This window comes from Schistocerca cancellata, chromosome 11 (genome assembly GCF_023864275.1).
Source record: "Schistocerca cancellata isolate TAMUIC-IGC-003103 chromosome 11, iqSchCanc2.1, whole genome shotgun sequence".
Taxonomy (NCBI): Eukaryota; Metazoa; Arthropoda; class Insecta; order Orthoptera; family Acrididae; genus Schistocerca; species Schistocerca cancellata.
In genome coordinates, this window is record NC_064636.1 from 24,271,763 (window position 1) to 24,287,454 (window position 15,692).

At 38.7% G+C, this 15,692-nt stretch overlaps 1 protein-coding gene across 1 annotated transcript in view; it reads right to left on the reverse strand.

Moving 5' to 3' along the window:
• The window catches only part of LOC126108847 (uncharacterized), a 246,408-nt gene that overhangs the window by 156,896 nt on the left and 73,820 nt on the right, over positions 1-15,692 (reverse strand). The window contains exon 7 of the mRNA XM_049914214.1: positions 641-984. Coding sequence (XP_049770171.1) covers positions 641-984 — 344 coding nt within the window. The remainder of the gene's footprint in view (positions 1-640; positions 985-15,692) is intronic.

Here is a 15,692-nt window from a genome sequence, read left to right on the forward strand (position 1 = left end):
GGTTGAAAAGGGGTAAGGGCTAAAATCATTCAAAAACAAACATCACTAGAAAAGTAGCAAAATTGGAAGCTATCCCTCACTACATCTATTACACCAAATGCAAAAACTTGAAAACACAAAGAAAACTAATAAAGTTAATATAAATAAAAAGTTCAGTGTGAAAATGTACAGCTAATTCCAAGCAATTTTACTCGGTCGCAAAAGTGTGTATTATGATGCGCCAGAACCTACTTTCATTCTGTAGAATTTTAGCTTAGCATTTACAAAGCAGTATTCATCTGAGGCAATCAATCTGGAATAGATCCAGTGGTTACAATTGACCATGGACATATGAAAAGAACGGCAAGAATTATATTGCAACCAGACAACAGAAGGAGCCAACTAGGAAAGTAGTAAAAATACTGTGGGAATAAACTGATGATGTTAACTCAGCTGATAATATAGAAACCAGAAAGAAACTCAGGAAAAAGATAATTGTGGTAAATTTTTGGGTATTCTCAGTTTCAGCCTTATTCAGCAACTGTTATAAATACTGGGAAACCCAACAAAATTTCAGACAGTAGATGTTCTCAAGCACAGAAATGCCCACCTGCCACATGAATGCCACAGAAGATCAGAAAGAGAACTGGCGAACACTCACAAGCGGCAGACTGACGGCAGCCTCCTTTACCAGCTTGGCAGCACCCTTCGCACTGGATGCTGGTGGCAATGGGAATCGCGTCACACATTTGGCCCCTGGCACCCCACAGCGCCCACTCTGACTCCTCTGCACACTTGGTTTCACCGCTGCTTTCTGCTTTATCATCTCCTTGTTGGGTGGACATGTGACGGTGGCACAACCGGATGCAGCAGCTTCCCTGCCGCAGCCATTGTGGCCTGTGACCTGTATGGGAGACAGCACTTGTGGTGGGGGCTCAGGACAGCTGCGCTCCACTTTGCTGTAAGCCAAAACTTCCTGCAGTGTGCTGATGTTGATGCCAGAGCCTGAAAGAATTACACAGCAATCCTGCAGACTCTGATCATGAATAGTGTTTGAAAATAGGTACAGCAGTTAAAGCACCTACAGAACAGTATTCTATTCTATGCTGTGAACACCAGAAATCACTAAATACTTACCTGCACTTTACTTCACTTGACTTCATCATTCAATATAAGTTTCCACACTACTAATTTTAACATTATAATTGGTTTATTAGGAAATATTTTCTTTCATAAAATATTCTAAGTTTTCAATTCACTAAAACTGTGAGCTCTTCAAAATTTGATTCCTCTTATAATTGTACATCTTTCCCTTTTTCCCCCTCCCAAGACTGACATGCCACATTTGAAAGCCCTCATCCCCCTTTAAAACCAACATTTTGCTTTTTACACAAAATTATTAAATATTAAGTTACACTTATCCAAAATTAACATGTTCTAGAATGTTCACATCGTAAACTGTGACTGTGACTGAGTCCAAATTTCAATGTTATAGTGTCTTCCAGAAATATATATTTTAACTGATGTTATGTTTCTTTGTGAAATATTCAAATTATAAAATGTAAGTTTCCACAAAATTCTTGACAGACTTCAATCCTAGTGCACATTAAGACTTTGACTTCACAAAATTGCAGCATGTATAGTATTAATTTTATGTTATTATGATTGTTAATTTAATTTAACATGTTATATAGGCACTGCTCCTTGAGTTTTGTGTTAATGTTTTTCCTAGTTTGCTCCCTTTATACACTCCTGGAAATTGAAATAAGAACACCGTGAATTCATTGTCCCAGGAAGGGGAAACTTTATTGACACATTCCTGGGGTCAGATACATCACATGATCACACTGACAGAACCACAGGCACATAGACACAGGCAACAGAGCATGCACAATGTCGGCACTAGTACAGTGTATATCCACCTTTCGCAGCAATGCAGGCTGCTATTCTCCCATGGAGACGATCGTAGAGATGCTGGATGTAGTCCTGTGGAACGGCTTGCCATGCCATTTCCACCTGGCGCCTCAGTTGGACCAGCGTTCGTGCTGGACGTGCAGACCGCGTGAGACGACACTTCATCCAGTTCCAAACATGCTCAATGGGGGACAGATCCGGAAATCTTGCTGGCCAGGGTAGTTGACTTACACCTTCTAGAGCACGTTGGGTGGCACAGGATACATGCGGACGTGCATTGTCCTGTTGGAACAGCAAGTTCCCTTGCCGGTCTAGGAATGGTAGAACAATGGGTTCGATGACGGTTTGGATGTACCGTGCACTATTCAGTGTCCCCTCGACGATCACCAGTGGTGTACGGCCAGTGTAGGAGATCGCTCCCCACACCATGATGCCGGGTGTTGGCCCTGTGTGCCTCGGTCGTATTCAGTCCTGATTGTGACGCTCACCTGCACGGCGCCAAACACGCATACGACCATCATTGGCACCAAGGCAGAAGCGACTCCCATCGCTGAAGACGACACATCTCCATTCGTCCCTCCATTCACGCCTGTCGCGACACCACTGGAGGCGGGCTGCACGATGTTGGGGCGTGAGCGGAAGACGGCCTAACGGTGTGCGGGACCGTAGCCCAGCTTCATGGAGACGGTTGCGAATGGTCCTCGCCGATTCCCCAGGAGCAACAGTGTCCCTAATTTGCTGGGAAGTGGCGGTGCGGTCCCCTACGGCACTGCGTAGGATCCTACGGTCTTGGCGTGCATCCGTGCGTCGCTGCGGTCCGGTCCCAGGTCGACGGGCACGTGCACCTTCCGCCGACCACTGGCGACAACATCGATGTACTGTGGAGACCTCACGCCCCACGTGCTGAGCAATTCGGCGGTACGTCCACCCGGCCTCCCGCATGCCCACTATACGCCCTCGCTCAAAGTCCGTCAACTGCACATACGGCTCATGTCCACGCTGTCGCGGCATGCTACCAGTGTTAAAGACTGCGATGGAGCTCCGTATGCCCCGGCAAACTGGCTGACACTGATGGCGGCGGTGCACAAATGCTGCGCAGCTAGCGCCATTCGACGGCCAACACCACGGTTCCTGGTGTGCCCGCTGTGTCGTGCGTGTGATCATTGCTTGTACAGCCCTCTCGCAGTGTCCGGAGCAAGTATGGTGGGTCTGACACACCGGTGTCAATGTGTTCTTTTTTCTATTTCCAGGAGTGTATTTATTGACTGTTTAACTTTTAACCTCTTAATTGTTTTACCATTGCTCTGTCAAACATGACATTTTCTCTGATTTTATGCCTCACTGTTGAGTAGTAACCCAACAGAAAACAGTGAACTTTGAAATCCAAATAATTTTTAGAAGAAACTGTAAACAAAGATTTTAAATGCTTGTGAAAAATTTTTTAAAAAGACACCATTACGTAGCATTCATGCTTTTGAATGCATGACATGAACATTGATGTAATATGGCCATTATTTACACACACTGTCCAAATGAAACAAGATACCTGCTTTGGTACACCATAGCTTTATAGCTTTACATGGGGGACACATTTACCACATTTACCATTAAAGTAAACCTCACAGCCCCTGCCCCTTTTTTCCTTCTAAAGCTTTCTACATATATGACATTTTATTAAGTTTTATATAGTTTCATGAAAAATTTAAGATCACATTCCATGTATTATTTGTGAATCGAGATAGTCACTACTAAATTCCTGACAAATAAAAACAGCTGATTAAATCTCTTCAACTGGTATCTACAGGACATTTATTCACATCATCATAATGTAAGCTATAAAACTCCATGCTTACGAAGTCAGTGTCTCCTGTTTTAAGTTACGTAAATTTATTAGTTCCTCTACATCCAGATAAGCTTGTTTCTTTTTTCATAGCCTTTCCTGTGCACCTTTCATGACAAGGCACACCCAGAAAGTAAGTTTCATGATGTTTCCTTTGAAGCAGACATTTTTAGCTGAGAAAATTGCATGTGCGCAATAGATCTATGATGTGTCAATTGAATGCTGGCTGCACAGGTCCTCCCTGGTGCCAGTACTGTGGCAGCTGTACCCCAAAATGGTATCCCTTATTTGTTCTCCGATTGCCTGGGAGGTTCAGTCAGTGATAAAGTTCGATAATGCACAAAACATAGCACCCACCGAAATTCATCAGCAGCTCTGTCAGGTCTATGAGAAGAACATCATGAGCGAACAGATGGTGTGTTGTGCGACGTATAATCTTATATATATAAATTTTCGGTGCCTACAGTGTCACGTCTTTCAGTGTCACACAAACTATTATTTTTAAAGGGGATCACTTAAGACTATCTCCATGGGTTCGCCCCTCAAATTTCTCCCTCATATCACAAAATTGTCGTCTGATGTAGAACAAACTGAAAAAATAAATTCCTTTTAAAGCACAGTTTCGTATATAATTTATATTCAAAACCTTACACCTGTGTCACAGAACAAATCCTACATCGAGAATACTTTACACAAGTTTAAGGGAAGAAATGCTACCAATAATTATTACAGTATCAAAATATGAACAGGCTGAAATGAACAAACAGTACATGAGACTGTGTTAATCAATTCAACTGTAAAAAGCTAAGGAGCATATTATTAGCAAGATGAGAAATATGCAGAAGTGCTATACCAAAATGAGTACTTCTCAATTGGGGGTAAATCAAAACAATCATAATGGCTGAAAGAGAGCACAATAAAATGAGCCATAAACAAATAAGAGCTAAGCAACTAAGCAAATAAGAGAACAGGCAAAAATGAGATGCCAACAAAATGAGAGCTGGTTGAACTCTGTCGGCACTTATATACAGTTGCGCTCGTGTCAGCACCTCGCGGCCCATATGCAACAGGCGCGACTGCGATCGCAATGCACTCTTAGCGCTCGCATCGGCATCTAGCGGCCTGTACGCAACTTGTGCGATTGCTGTTGCAGGTCGACCTTTAATCTACGATGTTACAGTTGCTGGTGTAGGCTTTCTCCAAAAGGTTGTCAAAGTGAAGAGCACAGTGAGTGACTGTCCCTCATCAATGACATCATGGTTGAGATGGTGTGGCAGCACATCCTGGATAACCACCTCTTCATGATTATGGAGCTCAGCAGCCATTTTCTACAAATATCGCAATCCTTGTTGCATGAAATTGTCCCTAAGCACTTGCTCTTGAAGAAATTGTGTGCCAAGTGGGTGCTGAAAAACCTGTTGCCCGAGCACAAAATGAAACACTTTGGAGCACCGCTGACATTTCTGTGGCAGTACTATGATGATGGCAATGATTTCCTTGACAGGATTGTCATGGGCGACGAGACCTGGATCAAGTGATGAAACATAAATTTATCTCTTGACTCTGGATACCAATCAGCAATCAATGCATTGACATTACAATGGATCTCCGGTCAAGACAAAATTCAAATAGACTGTCAGTGCAGAAAGTGATGTGAGTGGTGTTTTGGGACAGGAAAGGCATTCTGCTCACTGACTTTCTGCCCAGAGGTGAAACAATGAATGCTGACTGTTACTGTGAAACAATGTGGAAACTGTGACGTGCCATTAAAAATAAGAAGAGGTATTCTTACTGCAGGTGTTGTGCTGCTTCATGACAATGCTCATCCCCATACGGCTCGGCACACAGCAACTGTTTCGCAGAAGTTCGGCTGGGAGCTGCTTGATCATCCAGTACACAGTCTTGATCTTACTCCCAGAGATTCCTATCTTTTCTTGGACCTCAAGAAATTCCTACCTTACCGCCAACGTTCTGATGATAATGAGCACAAGATGCTAGTTTCATTCACAAGTGGCAGACTTCTATGACACGGCAATACAAAAGCTGATACCATAATGAGGCTAGTGTCTCAATTCTTTTGGTGACTATCTCACAAAATAGCTAAAATACTTGTGCACCTGTTGACAATAGAGTTTTTCATGTAACTATGTCATCTTTGTTTTTATAAAAAAAAGTACAGGGAACCTTACTTTCTGTATGTGCCTCATACAATATTTTTTATGAATCTTTTTGTATGACACCTAAATAACGAGTACAGAATTTTGTTTTCTGTTGACTCATCAGATTTATATTTTTAATTCTGTATATAGACTTGCCACTTTGAGCTCTGTTGACCTGATTGAAACACAGGGAATGATGGAATCACTAATTGTTCATGAGAATAAATTAGTGGTAGATCCCTAATGTGTGTCCTGTAAATGGACCTTTATGTTTTGATATTACTGGACTTTTGTTCAGATATAGCTTAATGTAAAGAACTACTTCTTTACCTCTTATGCCCATTTACCCTGGGTCTTTTCTCATAGTTTCTCGTTATACTTTGGTTTACGTTATACCAACATAAAAAGTTTTTATAAAACATCATATAAAACATCATCAAATGAGATGCAAGTCTCTTTTTCTTGGTACATCAGATTTACCTTTATGTTTGTACTTAGACTTGACATTTGAGCCTAGTTTCTTATACAAAAAAAAAGCACTATGAAAGAATTACCTGAAAGGGACAGAAATCAATAGATGCGATGTACATGTACAGGCAAAAAAAGATTAAAAGTTTGGAAAAACTGGACAATTTGTTCAAGAGAAAGATCCTCACAAATTAAGCACATCAAAAATGAACTGATCCATCTCTGCCTTTTGTGCAAGAAGTTATTTGACTTGGCATTGACTGAAAAAGTTGTTGAATGTCCTCCTGAGGGATATAATGCCAAATTCTGTCCAATTGGCATGTTAGATCATTAAAATCCCAAGGTGGTTGGAAGGACCTGTCCATAATGCTCCAAACATTCTCAGTGGGGGAGAGATCCAGCTACCTTGCTGGCCAAGAAAAAGTTTGGCAAGCACAAAGACAAGCAGTAGAAACACGCCTTGTGCAGGCCAGCATTATCTTGCTAACATGTAAGCCAAACATAGGTTGTCATGAAAAGCAACAAAACGGGGCTTAGATTATCACCAATGTACCATTGTGTTGTAAGGCAGCAGTGGGATGACAACCAAAGGGGCTTTCTATGAAAGGAAATCACACCCGAAAACAACCCTCCTGGTTGTCGGACCATATGGAGGGAGACAGTAATGTTGATATCCCACTGCCATCTGGAGAATCTCCAGACATGTCTTCAGCCTGGAATCTTAGTGAATAAGACAGAATTGTCTACAGTGATGTGCTTTGCTTCAAACTGAGCACCAATGACCAGTGATGATGTGACCGGAAACACTCTGGACAGCAAGGGGATACCAACCTGACTGTCACCTGCCACATCACCCAACAATCAGGAGTAATAGTATGGGGTGCAATTTCTTTTCATAGCAGGACACCTTTGGTTATCATCTGGAGCATCATTAAAGCACAGCAGCATGTCAACAATATTCTACGCCCCATTTTATTGCCTTTCATGGCAACCCATTCTGGGCTTACTTTTCAGCAGAATAATGTCCACCTACAAATGGCAAGAGATTCTACTTCTTGCCTTCAAGATTGTGAAACCCTACATTGATTGGCAAGGACACCAGTCCTCTTCCCAATTGATAACATCTGGAGCATTGTGGATAGGGCCCTCCAACAAGTTCAGGATTTTGACTATCTAATGTGCCAATTGGACAGGATTTGGCATATCTTACAGGAGGAGATCCAACAATTCCCTCAATCAATGCCACGCTGAATAACTGTTTGCATAAGGGCCAGAGGTGGACCAACACATTACTGACTTGCTCAATTTGTGGAGCTCTCTCTCTCTCTTGAATGAATCATCCAATTTATCTGAAACTGTATTCATTTGTTTGTCTGCACACTTACATCATATCTATTGATATCCACCCAATTTTCTGGGTTGGGATGGCAAGCACCAACCAGGAGTAAGTGAAACTAAAGTAGAAAGTTTCTAAGAGAGAAGGAAACTGAAGACTTCCAGTCAACAGTTATGAGCTAAAGGAGTAAGCACTCCAGGAGTAAACTTTTCCATTTATTTCTGAAGTAAATTTACTTACTCCATTACTGATGGAGAGTATCACTGAAGAGTACGCTATTACATTAGTAACTTGAGGAGGAAATAAAACCAAAACTTACCTCTAGGCAGTAGTAGGAGTAAAGTAAGAGAGTAAGGTGTGATCTTTGAGTTCTGTCTTAAGTGTCGAATTCTATGGATTACCTGGACTACAAAGAGTATATGGAGATGGAGGAAGAGGTGAACATCCCAAGAATGAAGGTCGTAATGGAGACAAGAGACCCATTTGTGATGTATAGTGACAGTGATTTCCAAGAGCGGTTTGGATTTCGTAAGGAATCTTGAGTTGCTGCTTTTTATGCTGGAACTGTTACTGCAGCATAATTCTGACAGGAACCATATATTGTCTCCTAGGCTGCAACTTCTTTGTGGACTGCAAATCTTTTGCACAGGTAATTATCAAATTGTAGCAAGGGATCCCTTTAATATCTATTTTACTACTACTACTACTACTACTAGAAGAGGTTCTAACAGTGTGATAAACAGTTTAATTGCCTTAAATCAACTGTATGTGTCCATGCCATAGAGCCAAGAAAATATATCAAAGAACAAAAGGGAATCCTATCGAACTGATGGATTCCCAAATGTCATAGGGGCCATAGATTGTGTACATACACCTGTAGCTTGTCCTTCTGGTGCACAAGCAGAACTATACAGAAATCGCAAGAATTTGTTTTCTATCAATACACAAATCATCTGTGATGCAGCAGAATTTGAAAATGCACAATATGATGGGTTGTTTATTGGAGATAGTGGGTACACTCTCGCTAAACAGCTTATGACACCCTGTGTTCTGAGCACACGAGCTGAACGGCACCAATATAGAGCCCATATTGCTTCCAGATGTGTAATTGAGCGAATGTTTGGTGTTTGGAAGAAACGTTTCCAAATTCTCACTAAAACAATGCGATTTAAACCAAACAAGTGTGGAAATGTTAATGTGTCTGCTGTGGTTGAACACAACTTTGGAACAGAGCTTAGAGATGTGTGTCATCCTGATGCTGTGGAGGTGAATGACATTAAACAATATGCATTTCAGCCAGAAGCAGATGCTGCAGGCCAAGCTGTCAGAAGGTCTATTATACTTAATTACTTTAGTTAAAATTGTATCTAGTTTGCTATTAAAATGAGAAGCTAGTGTAAAGACTTTTCCTACTTAAATGAATAAATAAGCCACTAGATAGTCACTACTGCAAAGAATACGGACTCATTTTATTTGTGTGTAATTTTATAGTTATGTTCTTTTTTTATTTCTTTCAATCTTTCTTTCTTTCTTTTTTTTTCTAGGGGACTAACACTCTCATTCCATTTCTTAACTGAGTATAAAAAGTCATACAATGTTTCAATTATTTCTAAAAAAAGACCTCTTTTTATAATACTGTAAATTCAGATAAACATTAGAATGTGGTATTAACAAAAATTCCAACTGATGGTGAAATGATAAACACGAATATTATGCTGTACAAGAAACAAGAACATATTAACCATTTGAACAAATATCAAGGAAATAAAAGATGTTTTATACATATGAATATTTTCTTCTTCATTCACAAAAACCCAAATTTATTGAGCACATTGCCTGAAGAACTCAAACCTGAAGTTTGCTCCATCACATTCTTGAACTTATTCATAATTTCCATTTTAAGGTTATTCTCTTCTTCTATGATTTCTCTTTGTCTATTAATATCATTTTTGCATTGTATTCCTCTCATATTAAACACATTTTTAAGGAAAGTTCATATGCTTTTTTCAGCAACTCTTGGTTCTTCACTACAACCGCATGTTCTCTCTCTCTTTTGCTGGGTGCATCATCTGATAAGCTCCCACCAGAGAATGCAGACCGAGGCTCATGACTATATGATACCTTCAACAGTTCCATTGCTATATTCAGAGCAGTTATAATCATTGAAGCTGCTTGAATGTATCAGATTATCTTCAGATGTGTCACTGTCATTAATTCCCACTATCCCTTCGATAACTTGTGGGATCATATCAACAACCATTTGGCTTATATTGTTGATCTTCATCTTGCCTACTCCACCACCAGTTTGAAATTGTTCTCGATTACATTTAGCTTTCATTTTCTTTCCTTTCGCTTTCATGTCCTTCCAAATTACTTTAAGCTGCTGTTGTGATCTTTGTGCAAGAGCTTCTGCATTGTGTTCAATGTATATTTTTTCCCAAGCATCCTCTTTCCTTTTTAGCATGTTGACATCTCGCTTTTTAGATTCAACATTAGTTATGCACTTTTTCATTATTTCAACCAACTGCTCATTTTCATTTTCTGGTATGTTTTTTGAACATTTCTTGGCTACCTCCATGTGGCTGCTATCTCGTTTCTCAAACTGGCACTTAAATTAATACATGTCACCAAACAACAATGGACACTGGTAGCTGTAGATGTGGCATTAACAATAATTTCATCCATTAGCAGCAAATTTCTTTTTCATAATACACAGACCTTATCATTAATTAGTACAATAACATTTAGATTTTCCAATTTAAATAATTTAATTTAAAAATCCTTTGTAGATTCTAAAATTATAGCGATGAATGTAAATTACGCAAAAGGTGATGAAATAATGTCTGCCGACAATCCATAGTTTCCAAGAGGGAACGTGATGCACGTTCCAGCAGTGTGCAGAAATTACTTACTTCTTTAGTAAAAAGGCATTACTAGTTTAGTTACAACTACAGAAGTAAATAGAAATTGAGCTCTCCAACAGTTGCCAAAAGAGTATATTACTACAAGAGTAATTTACTAAAGTAGTCCAGACTAAAGAAATAAGTGTTACTATAAGAGTAATTTATACTAGTTTGGTGCACGCAACCTTCAGAGTGTGTAATTTTCATGGTGTTTCCTGTATAATATATCTGTGCACTAGAGGGACATCATAATGTATCTACTTCATCATTCAGTTTTTACACCTGATTAGTGCTTAGTTTTACTATTTGTTAAGATTTTAATATGTTGCACATGTTTTACTTAATGAAGACATATTGCCGGTATGACATAAAATATTCGTTTTATAACATTTTTATAATACTTCTTCAATTTGTATTATTTAAAAGACATGTATAAAAACTGTATATTCAATTAGTAGCTCATTTTCCAATGACTGTAAGCCTCTCTGTGAGAGTGTTATGTTTTATTTCACCTCATTCTGAATTTGTTTTTGGCCATATGTTCTTTGACTTAGATTTGTGACCTGTTAGAGCACCCTAGTAACCTGGACTGCCAGTAGTTACTTCTTGTTGGGGTCAGTGCTGTAACGCTTTGTACTTATGATTCTTACATTTTTCAACTCATCCAATGTTCATGTCATGTTTGAAAAGCACGAATGCGGTGTAATATTGCCCTTGTATAAAATATTCTTCATAAGTATTTGAAATTTTTGTTTATGATTTCCTTTGCAAATTGTGTTTTGATTTCAAAGTTAACCACTTTCTGTTGGTTTCATTTTGTGTGTACAGCACTGTTAAGAGAGTTTTATGACAAACTGATCAGGAACAAATTGATTTTCAAGACAGCATTGTGTTCATCATGCATTTCAACAAAACTGTATTGCTGCAATACATTTAAGAAAGGAAGTCATGCTTTACAGAATAATTTGAAGAATGATCAGGAGTGGAAAGTAAACAGGTGGAAAAATTTGCAGCAAATGTAAACACATCAACCCCTGCAAGGGAAACCTCAACTGTCCTAGGTACTTCCACAGAAGATGTACGTGAAGTGGAAATAGCACCTGATCTGGGACTGGATTCTATAAATACAAAACTTCAGTATTATCACAAATCTCCTGTAAAGAATAAGATGGTTCACTGTGAGCAAAAGTCCCTGAAGTAAAAATTGAGAAGTCTGCCTCAGCGGTGGATCATACAAATATGGCAGAACTGAAAAAAGAATAGTGGAAGAATGTAGAAAGTGAAATCTCAGGCTAACTGAAAGGCACATTTCACAGTTCAGACATGTGTGTGTGACAAATACAAATTTTTTACTATACTTCCAAAGAGGTATGGAATGCAAAACAATTAGAAGAACATGGTATATGAGTGGTTCCAAATCCAACGCTAGGTAACATATTGTGTGAGAAAATACAAGTAGTTCAAGGTGTACACAAATTTTGCTGTGATCATAAGACAAGCTGTGTGATGTTGGGATACAACAAAATGGAATTAGAGTACTTAAGCAGAAGCAGCTAATGTTGGACAATCTTCAGCAATTATATGCATATTTCAAAGACACATACCCATATGTAAAAACTGGATTCTCAAAATTTTTTGAGTTGCACACATAACAATGTGTTCTTACCAATGCTAGTATGACCCATGTTGCTTCTGTATGTGTCTTACAACGAATTTTTAGTTAATGGTTGAAGAGTGTAAATTAAAAGAACCAATAAAGTGTTAAGAACACATATTCCCCCAATGCAACATTCCTATCACACAGCAGCAGTCTATCAAAGATCTTTAAAATTATTGAAAGAGGACTCAGGGTAAATGGATAAAGTGTTGCTTGTGATTTTGCAGAGAATTACTCCATCTTTCATGATGAAGTTATGAGGTAATGGGCAAGTCATTGCGCCCTGAAAATATTCTAAGTTTGGAGGAAGCAATGGCCGCACGGGCCACTTGGCGGGCGCAAGCTACTCGGCAGGCCAACCACGCGGTGGCAGACGCTGGCCGAAGCAAGAAGGATCCAGCCATGAGGCTGGGAAATCTATGGTGACACTGTCGACGAAGGAGACATGCCAGGAGTGCCAAAGATGGCAGACTTTGAGATCCCTTAATGGCAGACATTTCACAGTTTTTATAGAAATTAATAGTAGCTAAATGAATCATGATACCTCAAAAAGAAATATGTACATTACTATTATTTGCATGATGATTCTGATGGTGTAATCAGATTTTCAATATCTTTATTAGTTTAAAGTTTAGTATCTGATGGTAAATTATACAAGTAAAACCCAGAAACGAATTTCCAAAATTTAACCACTTCAGTTGATTTTGTCATTCAACACGTCTTTAGAAAGTTATTAGTGTAAACCTAAATTGGTATAAATTACAGGCATGTAACTTGAATAGTACATGAGTTATTGGAGGTCAAATTGGCCGATTACTATCGATGGTGTCAGGCCTTAAGTACTCCACAGTTACACAAAAAAATGGTAGCAGCATGCTTATAAATATATTTAACCATCTATGTCTTTGCTTATATGTGATATATACTATTCATGAAGAAATTGGTTAAATATTTACTGTCTTATAGAAAGCACAGAGACATTAGGCTACTGGCCTACCTTTCGTTCTATTCCTTTGATCTATGTTTATTTAATTTGTTTATGTATTTAAAAATGTGTGTTAGAGTGTTTATGATCCAGCTGTAGGAATATTTATATAATTTCAAGTTATTTAAAAGTAAATCCAGTATTTAGAATGTGTTTCATTATGTTTGTGAATATGCGTTGGCTTGAAGACATGGCATGAACACACTAGCCAATCAAAGCACTCGTTACTAAGAGAGGCATATGGAAGTTGGGGAGGAGCATGGTTTCCAGAGAGGACACAAGGTGGTTTGGGAGAGTGTGGCATGACGGATAGCCGCACAGGACACAGGAAGGCTGGACGTGATGGCACGATGGATGCACAGTCGCGGGAAGACTTGGAGAGTGTAGACCAGTTTGCGTGTGGTCACAGGTGATAGAAATACTTTGGAGTGCTGACTTGTGCACTTGTGAGATTTCTGTGGCTTCTACAGTGAAGACGTGTGCATTTAGAAGTGAATATGTTGTTGTTCATAACTAATTACGTGCAGTAGGAATCTATCATTTCCCTGTTATTCAGCTTATATTTTATTTAATTGCTGGACATCGACACCAATAAGTGTTTTGCAGAAGTGTACCACATTCTCAAAAGGACTTCTACTATCGTACTCATCATTTAAAGTCATTAAGATAGTACCTGCAGATTTTACTTAATTGTAATCTGTCATTTATAAATTTATATGTTACTTTCATAATTCGCAATTGACGAGCGATAGAAACCTTTGACCATTCAATTCATGTGTGTATTTTATTCTATACTGTAGACTCAGCAGTATTTGGCTTGTCATGCAGCAACTACGTATCCCAGCCCCTAGACAATGAAACCAGCCAAAACTTTTGATATTGTAACTCTGAGTCGCAGGGTACATAGCTGAGGGCCACCAACACCATTTCATCACATCATTTTATTTTAGAAATCCTGCAAAGTACATGGATTGCACTCTCAAACTCTAAAGCACATTTATTACTTTCTAGATGGCAAAGGATCTTCTGATGGGTTTACAGGGACTGTAAAGAGGTTAGTCAGTCCTCAACTGACCCAATGAAAACCATATTTTGACAACAGGACAGTTGTTTGTGTGTATGATATGGTAGGGTGAATTCTTGGAATCTTACATTTTTCCCTGCTCGTCAAAACAAGTAAATTTTTTCACTTGACTTTTATCTTTTGTTCAATTACATCTGCCTACTCACATACAGCTTTGCTTAAGAATCTCAGGTTCTTATTTAGACTGGTAATTTATTGTTTAGATGCCCATTCATGTGTTCCAAATCCATTTGAGTAATTAGTTTTTCCTTGGGCACTAATAATTAAAAGTTACTGTCAAATAATATTAGTACTACAGTATGCTACCTGCCAAAGTCACAAGAGAATGGTCCAATCTGCTGTGTCACAAATGGCCCTGAAATTGTTAATGTAAAAAATGCACCTGATGAAACACAATGTCAATATTTTAACTACTAAGATATACTGCAAGTATTTTTTAAAAAGTTGAAAATTGCCAAATTCATAGCTGGTCAGGTGCCAGCAGATATGTACATCCCTGCCATCACTGGTTGACAATGCATCAGTAAACAGATAAAATGGCACAACATGATCATAATTTGTAAAGTGAATTCCCGTTTCTGATTATAGTTTCTCTTACACAATAAATTGTTCACAATAATTATGTGCTCGAATTTCCACCTCATTTAATATCCATAATAATTAGCACCTGCCTCTGTAGTACCTCTAAGTGTTAACATGGGAGACAACACTAAATTAATTTTCTTTGTGATTTCTTTGTATGTGTTTGGTGACCTGCACAAAGACAGGTGCTATTAGCAGAGTTTCACAGTAATATGGAATCCCATTAATTTTTTCAACCTTACCAAGATGAAATATTAAGAACATGGTATGGAACTGAAATCACTTAATTCTCCTGACAACTTTCATGAATGTATTTATTTGTTAATTTCTTGGAGATTCATTCAAATGATGTTGACATTTCACTAGAAATTGTGGAAACATAAGACTAACCGGAAATAACTGACAATTACATGAATTGTGGTTTGAACAATGATGTGCTAATCAAAGTCCAGAACAAAATGGAGCACATTCCAAGCCCAAAGAAAATATGTACAGTAATAGTTTTTAGTGACAAAGAAATGGCTGTAAATTTTTTGGTTAAATGAAGAAGGGGAAAACCACTTCAGCAGTGCGCAAAGCTGGTTTTGCTTCACAAAATCTGAAGACATGTCATATAAATGGAAGAGATTTACGTAAAGTACAAAATATGCAACAAAACAAAACTCTCAAAAGTGTGAAAGAAAATCTATTTAAGCCTGAATGCAGGTGATTCGCAACTGTTAGCTTGTCTTTGATTACTACCACTGGTCCCAAGCAAGTTCAGGAGAATGTCTCCCACAGCATAA